Below are 12,826 nucleotides of genomic sequence, written 5' to 3' on the forward strand. Positions count from 1 at the left end.
AGAGTTCCCAGGTATTTTGTATAGGAGAATATCTGTAGCTATTCTTTAAACTAAATTTATCCCTTTTGTGTGATCATTGGAGTATACCTTCAACCATTCATTATCTCCATCTGAAAAAAACTTAAAAAGTGGGTTTGTTGTTCAAATAAATGGGGTGGGAGTGGAAGGGACAGAGGCAATTGTCCTGTGCTCAGTGTGGTGCACAGCTGGTGCACCGAAGTTGCATACAGTATAGTGCAGGCAGCAAATCCCCATGCTCCATCAACTTTGTATGGAGAGAAGAAGTGGGGAGGGCAAAGGGAAATGGTACATATTAGTCCACGACAGGTGGCCTCATATTGGGAATACCTCATGTCGTTTCAACACAAGACAAGGCTAATGAAGTCGGTCACAATTACGGAGTGTGAGTCGCAAGGGTCCACCTGGAAAAGTGGGAAAGGGGGCAGTTCACTCCCCCTCTAATTCATATCTTTAGTGATTTTTTAAGTCTTTTTGCTTAGTTTTTCTTTTGAAAAGAAATCACAAAATATTGAAACAAACTTCATTGTTTGGCTTAATTCAGATATTCTTAATTAAACAGTACCACAGACTTTATTGAGCAATTGAAAATATACACAAGGAACAATAGCTTTTTTCTCTGTGTGGTTTTTTTGTCTTGTTAGAGTTGCTTTCTTCCAATTAAAGAACCCAGTTTTGATCATAGAAAGGGCACTTGTTTCCACAGGGGCTGTGTACACCTTGCTCAGTTCCAGTGCTGTGTCCAGGCTTCGTCCTCCTCACTGCTGAGGTTCTATCTCCGCTCGCTCAGGAAGCGAATTCCACAGGCTGCAAGAATCGACCCCCTAAGTTGTTCTTTCAGATTCTATTTCTCCATAGAGTTCAGCTAACTTCCTAAACTCGGGTCCCCAGTCTCCAAGGTAGTGGTAATCCTGGTCCGACTGCGTCGTGGCCGAGTCCAGCGAGCTGATGGACCCGGCTTCGGATCTCTGGCCCTCGTAGGCGTAAGTCTGAAGCGAGTCATAAGGGGGCACGCTGGGGTCCAGGTCTGCTTCTGCCAGTCTTTGCTTCAGAAACTCCCGGACGTCTACACTCTCCAGGGCGGACGTCGCCTGGTGCCTGGGGGCGAGCGTCACCTCGGGGCGGATGTCCCTGCGGTACCTGAGCTCCTCGGCGGCCGAAGGGTTCCTCAGGGCTGTGATGTCGAAGGCCTCCGTGTCCTCCTCCCCGCCGCCCTCGTCGTCGTAGGTGACCACGTTCTCCCGCACGTCCTCCTCAGAGATGATCAGGGGCTCCTTCTTGCCGCGCCTCAGGGTGATGAAAAGCACGACAATAGCTGAGGAAAAACCGAGAGAGGGTGAGGAGTTAGGGGGTGGGAAGTAGAGGCGGTGCTTTGAGATTGGACATCAGCAGTTTCCAGGAGCTGTCATCAACCGTCCCAGAGTTAGGGTTGGGGTCCCACCCAGCCTTGCTCTTCAAGGGTCCTGAGTGGCACAAGCTACTTCTGTGCCTCAGACAATGCACCAAACCATCCACCGTATGAGACACTCTGGGGAGCTCTCCTGTAGCAAGTCACAATGTTCTCATTTGCCAGGCACAAATTCAGGTTTCTTGACTCATGCTGTTGTATAGTTATTCAGTGTTTAAAGCGAGGAGAACCGGTGTTGCCAAAGTGACGTGATATTCTGACTGCAAAATAATGCAGTATACTGGTCTCTCGATGAATATTTAATCCTTCTAGGTGCATACATTAATGACAGGGTACTTTAGATTTCTCTACACTTGGAAATAGTTTCTTCTTTAAATCTTTTAATTTTTTAAGCTCTGTAGCAATTCCTAGCAGGAAGATTGTCATGCAATAATTTATCCACCCAGTTGCACAGAAGTGTTACTTTATTGTGCATAACTTACATTTTGTTGATGATTCATTTTAAGATGTTCTGCACATAACTTATTTATTTAATCCTCACAGCAGAGCTGTGCCTTTATTCTATTTAAAGGAAAAAACTGAGTCTCAGGAGAGAGTTTGTGTAGTACAAGGGTCAAACAATACAGTCTCATGGATGGCAGGGGCAAGGGTTTGGACCATATGTAGTCTGTGACTTCTCAACCAGAGGCAGTGTGATATTTCTGATATGAAGTGATAACCCACTTCATTACTTTAAAACACTATGGACTAAAGAACTCAGTGGACATTTGGACACTTGGCTTATGGGAGTTCTTGATAAATACTGTGAATTATTTATTGTTATCAATAACATAGCAGCCATTGCATAAAATGATAAGAAACGGCCCTCTGGCTATTTTTCAACATTTTCAAATAATTTTATTTGATGATATTAAGCCACCACTTAGTAGAAAGTATTACCTCCTATCAACTTTGTTATAAACTTCATCAGTAAGTCCAACATGATTTATTTCAGCTTATAGATTTTGCTGTTCTTAGTCAATATTCTAGACTTTATGATAGTATTCATTAAATTAATAACTATTCTAAACATGCTTCATATTATAATAATCAGGGAAGTATATTCCATTGATACCTAGGGTTGTTAGGTCTAACAAATTAAAAGTGAAAAGTGCAGGACAGTCAATTAAATGTGACTTGAAACTGTGATATACATTGTGTGTGCACATGCACAGACACATACATTATTCAGTATGTATTTCCCATGAGCCCCAAACAACATCCTCATGTTACTCATTTCATTATTTTCAGAGGCTTAGGTTTATTAACTTTATGTATTTCTGCTCATTTTATGGTTATGTGAGGAGGCTGTTCTAGAATGAAAAACTGATTTCTGTATCCACCTACTTTATAATAGAAAAACTTCTTATTTCCATCAATATATCAAGTCACTTTCCTTTATGTTGAAGTGGTTGCTGTCAAGAGAATGTATGCGCAGGCGTAAGAGGGGAAAATATCAATTGTGAGATAGAATTATGGTGCTAATCTTTGTTCCTCACCAACATTTGTCCAATTTTTCCATCTTTGTGTATATGCCATATTTTCCCAGTGAAATGCAGAGGCTAATGCTGGATTTTAAATGATGATGGCTTATATTTACTTATTCTCCAAAAGTTAAGAATATATTCCTGACATAGTTGCTTCAAAGTCAAGGATTTAATTTTTACCAGATTACAGAGCACTGTTAGTGTTTCTGATAGTGGCAACTATCATAGCAAATAGCAAACTCATATTTTCAAACCAAGGGAGCCACAATGTCATATGAGGTAGCTCACATGACAAGCAGCTAACAATTATCTCCTTACCAATTCTATCTTCCTCTACAAGTTTGCCACTATTCTCACACTGAATTCTTTTGGACTACCATTTATCAAGAAATTTATATCCAAGACAAGTGAGCAATACAGGTGGTGGCCTCACTTAGACCACCTGCTTAATTGTGGAGTGTGAAATTAAAGAGCTGGCAGGGGTCTAATTCAGATCCTGACTCACGACTTCTCATGCCAAGTGTGAGCAAAGTTTGCCCTGCCAACTGTTCCAGTCCCTCTGGCGAGTGACAAGATAAGGTTGGAAAAGAAATGTCAGGTCCCTGTGATGGGAAGAGGACTTCAGTTATCCCTGCTGTAACAGCACCCTGATCTCTTCATGAAATAAGTTCTCTTCTATTCATTAGAAAAACTGGGCCTGAGAAAGGGAGTCTCAGCAGAAAATATCCCACTCACCGCATGTACCATTTCCTGTGGAGTTAGGCTTTTCTAGTCGGTCATTATTTTTCAGATAACCAATATGGTGTGTGTTTGACAATATAGTAAATTAGTAAATCATATGCAACTTGCAATAAAATAATTAACATAAAACTGTACAGATGATTTGAAGATCTTTTAAATTGAAACTTCATATGCACAGGCTCAGAAATAGAATAAGAGGGACTTATTGGAGCTCCTGTGATCATATAGCTAATTATTGGCAAAATTATGGTTGGGTTTATACAATCACAGACACAAAACAAATAATTAAATATTTTAACGCTAAAATATTAATTTCAAAATTTTCTTAGCTGTTAAGTTTCCATATTATTTCATATTTATAATTTGTATAATAAAGTTTTGCCACCTGTGGTATTTCTGATATTTTCTTTGAAATATAAGAGCTCAAAAATTAACTTCAAAATTATTTTAAAATTAAAGCTGACTACATTATGAATCTGTTGGCTAGGTATTATCTGACTAATTAAAAACTCAAGGCCATTAAAAGTATCCATTATATTATAATTAATACTTTTTAACTAAATCTCAAAAATTATTCTATAGCACTTAGATAAAATGTATTTGAGTTTCAGAAAAAAATAATGTAAAAATGTACTTGAGTTTCAGGAAAAAGAATAATGAAAAAGTAAACATAAAAAAACAGCAACTCTGTATCATCAGTTCTGAGGGATAGTATAACATTTATAAATCCTATGTTGCTTCACCAAAGAGGAAAACATGTTCATAAAAATGGATCAATAGAAAATACTGTGGCCTGGCATTGTGGCTCAATGGGTTATGTGGCCACTTGAGACTCCAGTATTCTATATCAGAGTGCTAGCTCATGGCCTGGCTGCTCTGCTTCCAATCCAATTTCTTGCTGATGCATCTGGGTAGGTAGCATTTGGTGACCCAAGTACTTGTGACTCTCACTCACTTGGGAGACCTGGATGTCAGCCTAGTCTCCAGGCTTCAGCCTGGCCTCTCTCTGGCTTGGAGAGTGAACCAGCAGATGAAAGAATCTTTTTGTCTCTAGTTTCTCTATTATTCTTCTTATAAAATAAATATTTTTAAAAGGAGTTATGATTTCAGTGAAATAATAAAATGTTCTTTCAGATGGTATTCTAAAATTTTTACATATTGATTTTTAGAATTATCTTTAATAGATGAAAATAGTTTTATAATAATAATGCAAACAAAACCAGAAACAAAATATTTGGAAAAATTTCTCATAAAATCAATAGGTTGTATTCTCTGTGACCTAAATTTAAGGTTTTAAATTTTTTGTACACTTTTGTTTTCTGCTTTTGATATGTTTGTGTTTTGTTTTGTTTTGTTTTAATTTTCTAAGACCAAAGTAGGAAAAACATCTGTATTATTATCTAAAGAAAACAGCTTGGGGGCTGGCGCTATGGTGTAGTAGGTAAAGCAGCCGCCTGCAGTGCCAGCATCCCATATGGGCACAGGTTCATGTCCCAGCTGCTCCACTTCCCAACCAGCTCTCTGCCATGGCCCAGGAAAGCAGCAGAATATGGCTCAAGGGCTTGGGGCCCTATACCCATGTGGGAGACCCAGAAGAAGCTCCTGGTTCCTGGTTTTGGATCAGCACAGCTCCAGCTGTTGCAGCCATCTGGGGAGTGAATCATAGGATGGAACATCTCTCTCTCTCTCCCCCCCCCCCCCCACTTCTCTGCCTCTGCTTCCCTGTAACTCTGCCTTTTAAATACATAAAAAATATTTTTTAAAAGAGAAAGAAAACAGCACTTGTGACCAATGATAATACAAATAAATAAAATGTTGAAAGTCTTAATTTCATGATTTCCTTGTCTACCATGCTTCCAATATGAAAGATTCCACTGTGCTGGAGCACTTCTTTCTCTGATGCACTAAACTTCCATGCCTCATGTGGGTAAGTTCAATTCATAAATCTTGGTGCTCCATTTATTTAACCTGAGTAGCATTTTATGCCGATGGATCATTGACAAGATCTACTCCATGGCATAGTGCTCTGTTCTCTTTCATATCTTTTAATTTCCCTGATGTTGGCATTAGATGGTGAAACATTGAAAAGTCATAGAAAAATGGAAATAAAAAGTAAATTTTACTTGGGTACCCACAATTTCTAAAATCTTTGCAATATTTCCATAATACACATTTTCATGAACTTTTGAAGCTCTGGCACACTTTACTGGCTCTCTTTCATTTCTTGCTCCATCGCTGTCCTCTGCTATTTATCCTTCCTGAGTTAGCCATCACATTGGAGTTTCCCACTGTGCAGTACTAATTCACTGTCCCTATAGATTCCCTGGTTCTCTGACTTCAAAAATGTGTCCTCCAGCCCAGGGAAGATTATTAGAGCTGGTATTCAGCAAGTGAAGGGTCTTTGTGATATGGTTCAAATTCACCTTGATCCCTAAGTTATCAAAGCTCACATATGATTTCACCTCCAGTATCTGGATATCAACCACTTTTCTTCATCTCCACTCTAACTATGCTAGACTAGACCACATTATCTGAGGGAGATGACTGCATACTCTTGTTAGTTGGTTTGCCTATGTGTTCATTATTTTAAAAAGATTTATTTGGCCGGCACCATGGCTTAACAGGCTAATCCTTCGCCTTGTAGCGCCAGCACACTGGGTTCTAGTCCCGTTTGGGGTGCCGGATTCTGTCCCAGTTGCCCCTCTTCCATGCCAGCTCTCTGCTATGGCCCGGGAAGACAGTGGAGGATGGCCCAAGTCCTTGGGCCCTGCACCCGCATGGGAGACCAGGAGAAGCACCTGGTTCCTGGCTTCGGATCAGTGAGATACGCCGGCCGCAGCGGCCATTGGAGGGTGAACCAATTGCAAAAAAGGAAGACCTTTCTCTCTCTCTCTCTCTCTCTCTCACTGTCCACTCTGCCTGTCAAAAAAAAAAAAAAGATTTATTTATTTATTTGAAAGGCAGAATTACAGAGAGGCAATTGCCAAGAGAGAGAGAAAGGTCTTCTGTCTGCTCGTTCACTCCCCAGATGGATGCAACAGCTGGAGCTGCACTTTTTTGAAGCCAGGAGCTTTCTCTGGGTCTTCCACATGGGTGAAGGGGCCCAAGCACTTGGGTCTCTTCCACTGCTTTCCCAGGACACAATAGACAGCTGCATTGAAGTGGAGAAGCCAGGACTCAAATTGGTGTTCACATGGGATGCCAGCACTACAGGTGGTGGCTTTACCCACTATGCCATGGTGCCGGCAACCTCTGTGTTCTCTTGCTAATCAGAGGTGTGATCTCTACTGAATCCATAGTCATCTTTTCAAATCACACATTTTAATAGGACTCTCTTTCATTAAATCTTTATTTTCAATGCTAAAATAAAGCCTACCACCTTTTCCATGTCCAAAAATACTCAGATTATCTCATCTCTGCCTACATAATTACCTCCTTTTCAGCCTTGTTCCATATTACCATACAGACCCACCTTCACAGTATTTGTTTTCCACCCTAGTAACAAAAGAAGGAAGATTCTTTGGAAGAATGCCTTGGTTAGAGTGGGCATTTGGTATAGTGTTTTAGTTTCCACTTGTGTACCTCATCCCATATCAGAACGCCTGGCTGATTCCTTGCTCAACTTCCAATTCTACCTTCTTGCTAAAGTATACCCTGGACGGCATCAGGTACTGGCTCAAGCACTTGAGTTCCTGTCACCCATAGATGGGACTCAGATTGAGGTCCAGGCTCCTGACTTCAGCCTGGCCCACCCCTAGCTGTGGGAGCTATTTGGGGAATGAAGCAGTGGATAGAAGATCCCAAGGAGAGAGATCTTCCATCCAGTTTCACTTCCCAAATGGCCACAAGGCAGGAGCTGAGCCAGGCTAGAACAAGGAGCCTGAAACTCCATTCAAGTCTTCCACATGGTTGGTAGGGACCCAAGTACTTGGGCCATTTTCCACTGCTTTCCCAGGTGCATTAGCAAGGAGCTAACTTGGAATTGGAGTATCAGGGTCTTGAACCAGCGGTTCCACAACACTGATCAGTCTGTTTCTCTCTCTCTCTCTCTCTCTCTCTCTAGTTTTGTTGTTAGGATTTATTTTATTTATTTGAAAGGTAGTTACAGAGAGAAAGAGAGAAAGGGGGGGGGGTCACCTGTCCTTTGGTTCATTCCCCATATGGCTGCAATGACCAAGTCTGGACCAGGCCAAAGCCAGAAGCCAGGAGTTTCTTCTGTCTTCCATGTGGGTTCATGGGCCCAAGGACTTGGGCAACCTTCTGCTGCTTTCCAGGGCACATTAGCAGGGGGCTGTATCAAAAGTGGAGCAGCCAGGACACGAACCAGTACCTATATGTGATCAGGCAGTAGCATTCCCCACTATGCCACAATGTTGACCCATCTCTCTTTCTTTTCCTCCCTCTCACCTTCCTTCTTCCTCTAATTCAATATCTCTGTGCCTTCAGATCAATAAAATAAAGGAGAAGGAACACGTCTCTCTCATGAACCATACAATTATTTTCTCATGTATGCACAGCACTAATAAGGGAGAAAATAAACAGCTACTAAAAGAAAATGGAAGGACAAGGAAACATTGGAAAAATAAACATGCACAGTTAAAAATATACATGCTTATTTTCATTTTATTTAAAAGGCAGAGAAACAGAAAACTCTCTTTCTTGGTTCACTCCCCAAATGCCTGCACAAAGCTGAAGACCGAAGTCCAGAACTCCATGTCTCCCACATGAGTAGCAGGGGTCCAAGTCTTGAACCATCAGCTACTACCTCAGGAAGCAAGGAGTAGCCATACTCAAACCTGGTATTCTGATATGGGATATGGACATCCCAAGTGGCAACTTAACTGCTGAGCCAAATACCTGCCTGCAACATGAACTCATTTTAAACAATGAGACAGAAAGATCCTTTATATCTACCTTTCCTGTTGTAAGTCCAGGTTTGCCATCTTGTTTTAAACAGAAGTCTAACAGTTTATAGTAACATCAGTTAAAAATATGTCTGTTATAAGATATAGACTATTATAACACATAATGCAAAGTTATAGAAAGCATTTAATGTTTTCATAAAATAAAATTTAATATAAATGGAAAATTTAAAACGACCTAGTTTTAACTGAATATAATTTACTTTAATAAAGTTTAATATCTCTAAGGTCAAAATCATTTATGTTTATATTTTATATATCTATATGTTAAAAGGGCAAACATTGATAATTAACTAAATAAATTAATAGAAGTTTTGACAAAACATCTATTTTTATTTTATATTCATGTTTTATTATTTATTCATTATATAATCAAAGTATCAATTTGATGTTTTGCTATATCTTGAAAAAGTTGAAATACTCAAACAAATTAACATATCTATTATCCTACACTTATCACATATGTGGGGGGTGGAGAGTAAGAGCACATGAAATCTATTCTGTCAGCAAATTCCCAGTATATACTATAGTATTATTATTTACCATGATGTACATTATATTTCTATGTTTATACATCCTGCAATGTTTCAAAGATTTATTTATTTATTTATTTTCATTTTATTTAAAGGCAGCCAGAGAGATCTTCTGTCTTGTGGTTTACTGCCCTAAATACCTGTATAGCTGGGATGAGGCCAGGTTGAAGTCAGAAGCCCAGAGCTCCACCTGGGTCTCCCGTGTCTGTAGCAGGGATGTAAGCACTTGAGCCATCATCTGCTACTTCCTAAGAAGCACTTTGTCAGGAAGTTGGATCAGAAGCAGTGTGATCAGTAACCCTGAATGGCTGAGTCCATCTGATCTTGTAAGTAGGTCACTGTCAAATTCACTTTAAAGTTATGCTCATTATTTTCTTGGGAATAAATTGTAAAATCCATTTCAAGTGGACTTCATAGTATTTTAATATTAATTCTTTCCTAAATATACACTGTAAAAAAACTATTTTTCTCAGATATTATCCTCTTGTCTTTCAACTCTTTCCTCACATTTGAATCAAATTATTTCTAGATGGACTATAGTATTGTGAAAGCTAATTAAGAGGAAATTTGTGCAGCTGATTTCTTATCCATACTATGCTTTCCTAATCCTTTAATTTTGCACAAAGGATGCTCTCCCATTCTGACTTGCCATCATGCAATCTGAGGGCATAGAAGGACTTACCCAGGAGAATGACAACACAGAGAAGAATAGCAATTAAGGCTCCTGTACTCAGACCAGCCGAGGAGAGGAAGGCTTCCGCATGGCAGGTCCGCACACGCCCATCTCTCTCGCATGCACAAACCCTGATGGTAAGGGTGCTGCTGCTGCTGAGAGAGGGGATTCCACCGTCAGAGATCATAATGGGCAGATAATACACATCCTGAATAGTTCGACTAAATCTCCTCCGCCTTGTCAGAATGCTGGCTGTGTTATCTATGACAGACATAAGCAGAACAAAATATACTTAGTAAAGCCACCATTAGATTACATTTCCTTTAAATGGGAAAAATGGGTACATGTGATATTTTGCCAGTTTATGAAATGAGCAAGGGCACATAAAGAGGCAATTATTAAGGAGTAACTAATATTGGCTTTCAAACTGAGAACCTGCTGGAAAATGTATAAGGCAAACCTAAAGGGCATGGAAAATAATGGGAAAACAGAGGAGAGAGGCAATTCACATTTTGGACATGAACAGTAGCTAAAAAGATTTCAAAGGATACAGCTGACTTGGAGCCAGTGGTTCCTAAATTCTGAGGCAAACCACAGGGGTCATCCTTGTGATAGACACAGACATCTACTCAAGTAATACGAATGCTTAAAATAGTGCAAGGATCACTGTTGTAGATAATATTTCTATGGAGACACCAGATTGATTAATAACTTTTCAGACTTAACTATAATTTGCAGGACTTTTGTTAGAGTAAGCATACCATGGGGAAGGTAATGCATAATTAAATGAGTAATTGTTGATGTACTGGGTTGTAGATGGCATATACTATAATAATTGTCTAGATGAAATATTCTGAGCAATCTATAGAACTTTAAAAAGAGAGGATTCTAAATTCCTCATCCTATGAGGAGTTTCATTATTGTGAACTGTAATTTAGAAATAAGTAATTGGAGTTCCAGAGTGTAAATTATCCAAAATCACAAAACCAGTGAGTGATGAGAATACAACTTGGATACCTTTTGGAACCCTGTTTAGAGCCATAACATCACACTGTCTTTTTTTCCCCACTAATTCACAGCCAATTGTTACTGATGTCCTCAAATACAGAAAGCATGGTTATCTTTGCATCGCTGTTTCTCATTTCAGAATGGCTATTAGCTAAAAGCCCCCTGTGATGTGTATTTGGGTATGTCTCTCAGATCTCCTTCAAGGAATGGCTTGGTGCTACAGCTCTGGATTTTTACCTAGTCCTGGTCACACTCTTCTCAAGCAGCATAAAGCACATAACCAACAACTCACTGTTGAAGAATTATAATGGTCAGGCCATTCATTGCTCCATTCTGACAATATTGAATTATAGGTATAGGTATAGGTCCAGGGTTTTATCATGGGGTAACCAAGGAAGCACTGAAACTGGCAGTTCAATCTTTCACTCTGCCCAGTCCCTCTCCCTTCTACTGTGTTCTGCAGACATTGATCCTAAGTGCACCATCCACTGACATCTTGCACACTCAATTTCAGTTAAATTGGATTCCCAAGGAACTCAGCCTGACTTATGAATTAACTACTTTTCATTAAAAGGTAGGCAAATCATTAGGCAAATGAATTTAGATATTCTTTTTCTCATATCAATTCCTAGTGTACCCTTTAGGTTATTAATCTAGAAATGTGTTCTCTTTTTGGATAATTATTGGAAATGCAATCACAAACAAGAACAAGAAAAGGAAGAAAGACATATCTGTAGTACTTTTTGAGTACTTAAAGAGAAAGCTCTAAGATATGGAGAGGTAGAACTGTCCTTTCTTTTTTTCCAAATTGAAAGGTTGACTTTTGAAAAGAAAAGAGGATTCAGGAAGCAAAGAGCTTCCTACCTAGAAAGGCTTAGCACAGCAGAGTAATGAGCCCTTGACAAGGGATATTCTGTACCGGAACTGCAGAAAATGTACTGGCGGCAGGCTCACTGAACTTGAACAAGAAAACTTGAACTTGAGGAAGAACATGAAAAGTGTAATACACACACACACATGCATTCACTTATATAGGTTTACATTATGTGTGTATATATAACAAATCAACCAAATATAGCTTCCTGAAACTGCAAAATAATAACTGTAAGAAATCTCTAAGCTTGAAATACAATGCTTAAAATAATAAGAAAAAACACTGTAGGATATATTGAGGGATATCTAAGTTAGTAAGAAAAAGTAATGTGTCAAATAAAGAGAAAATATGTCAGGATGGAATATGTGTTCATAAGAATTATACATGTCAAATAATGAACAACATATAATAATGTGCAACCATGCTTGATTCCTTATTTTAACTCTCAACAGCATGGATAAAGACAAGTTTTAGAACTCTTGGGAGTCAAGATTATCTAATACATTGGATGAAGATTCAAGGAGTTCTTGAACAGATAGAACAAAGATCTTCAACTGACAAAAAAAAACAAAAACACATCCTATTAGTTGGTAAGCTTTCTAAGTATTAGAAGAGATACTGAATGACAGTTATCAGTGTGAAATATGTATGCTTGTAAACACATGCATGGATACATATGCACACATAGCAATAAAGTCATAGAGATGCCAAGCCAGCTAAAAGTGCTTCACAAATATTAACTAAAGATATGGAATTTATTTAGTGTATCTCTTTATTGAGAAGACTGCTCTAGAGTATTGTGCATAGTTTGGTACCCACTCATTGCAAACTGAAACTTTCTCCCAGTGGTGTGTGTTTAGAAGACTTGGGGATGGCAAAAGAGCTAGAAAAATATGTCATATGAAGACTCTGAAACAGCGGTGTCCACATTTCCAATATGGATTTAAGTGACAAAAAGGTCTCTGTAAAGGTCTGAAAAGATTTATAAAACTTTCGAAAATGTCGGGGCCGGCGCCGTGGCTCACTTGGTTAATCCTCTGCCTGCGGCGCTGGCATCCCATATGGGCGCTGGGTTCTAGTCCCAGTTGCTCCTCTTCCAGTCCAGCTCTCTGCTGTGACCAGG

At 39.3% G+C, this 12,826-nt stretch overlaps 1 protein-coding gene across 3 annotated transcripts in view; it reads right to left on the reverse strand.

The window, feature by feature from the left end:
* Positions 1-842: 842 nt before the first annotated feature.
* The window catches only part of CDH18 (cadherin 18), a 313,101-nt gene continuing 301,117 nt past the window's right edge, over positions 843-12,826 (reverse strand). The window contains exons 10-11 of one of the 3 annotated variants that reach the window (XM_062211720.1): positions 9,831-10,082; positions 843-1,333 (exon numbers count right to left, since the gene is read on the reverse strand). In XM_062211720.1, coding sequence (XP_062067704.1) covers positions 843-1,333; positions 9,831-10,082 — 743 coding nt within the window. Of the gene's footprint in view, positions 1,334-9,830; positions 10,083-12,826 lie in introns of those variants that run through there. The other 2 variants (XM_062211722.1, XM_062211721.1) reach the window with 2 other exon arrangements.

This window comes from Lepus europaeus, chromosome 15 (assembly GCF_033115175.1).
Source record: "Lepus europaeus isolate LE1 chromosome 15, mLepTim1.pri, whole genome shotgun sequence".
In the NCBI taxonomy this organism is placed as follows: domain Eukaryota; kingdom Metazoa; phylum Chordata; class Mammalia; order Lagomorpha; family Leporidae; genus Lepus; species Lepus europaeus.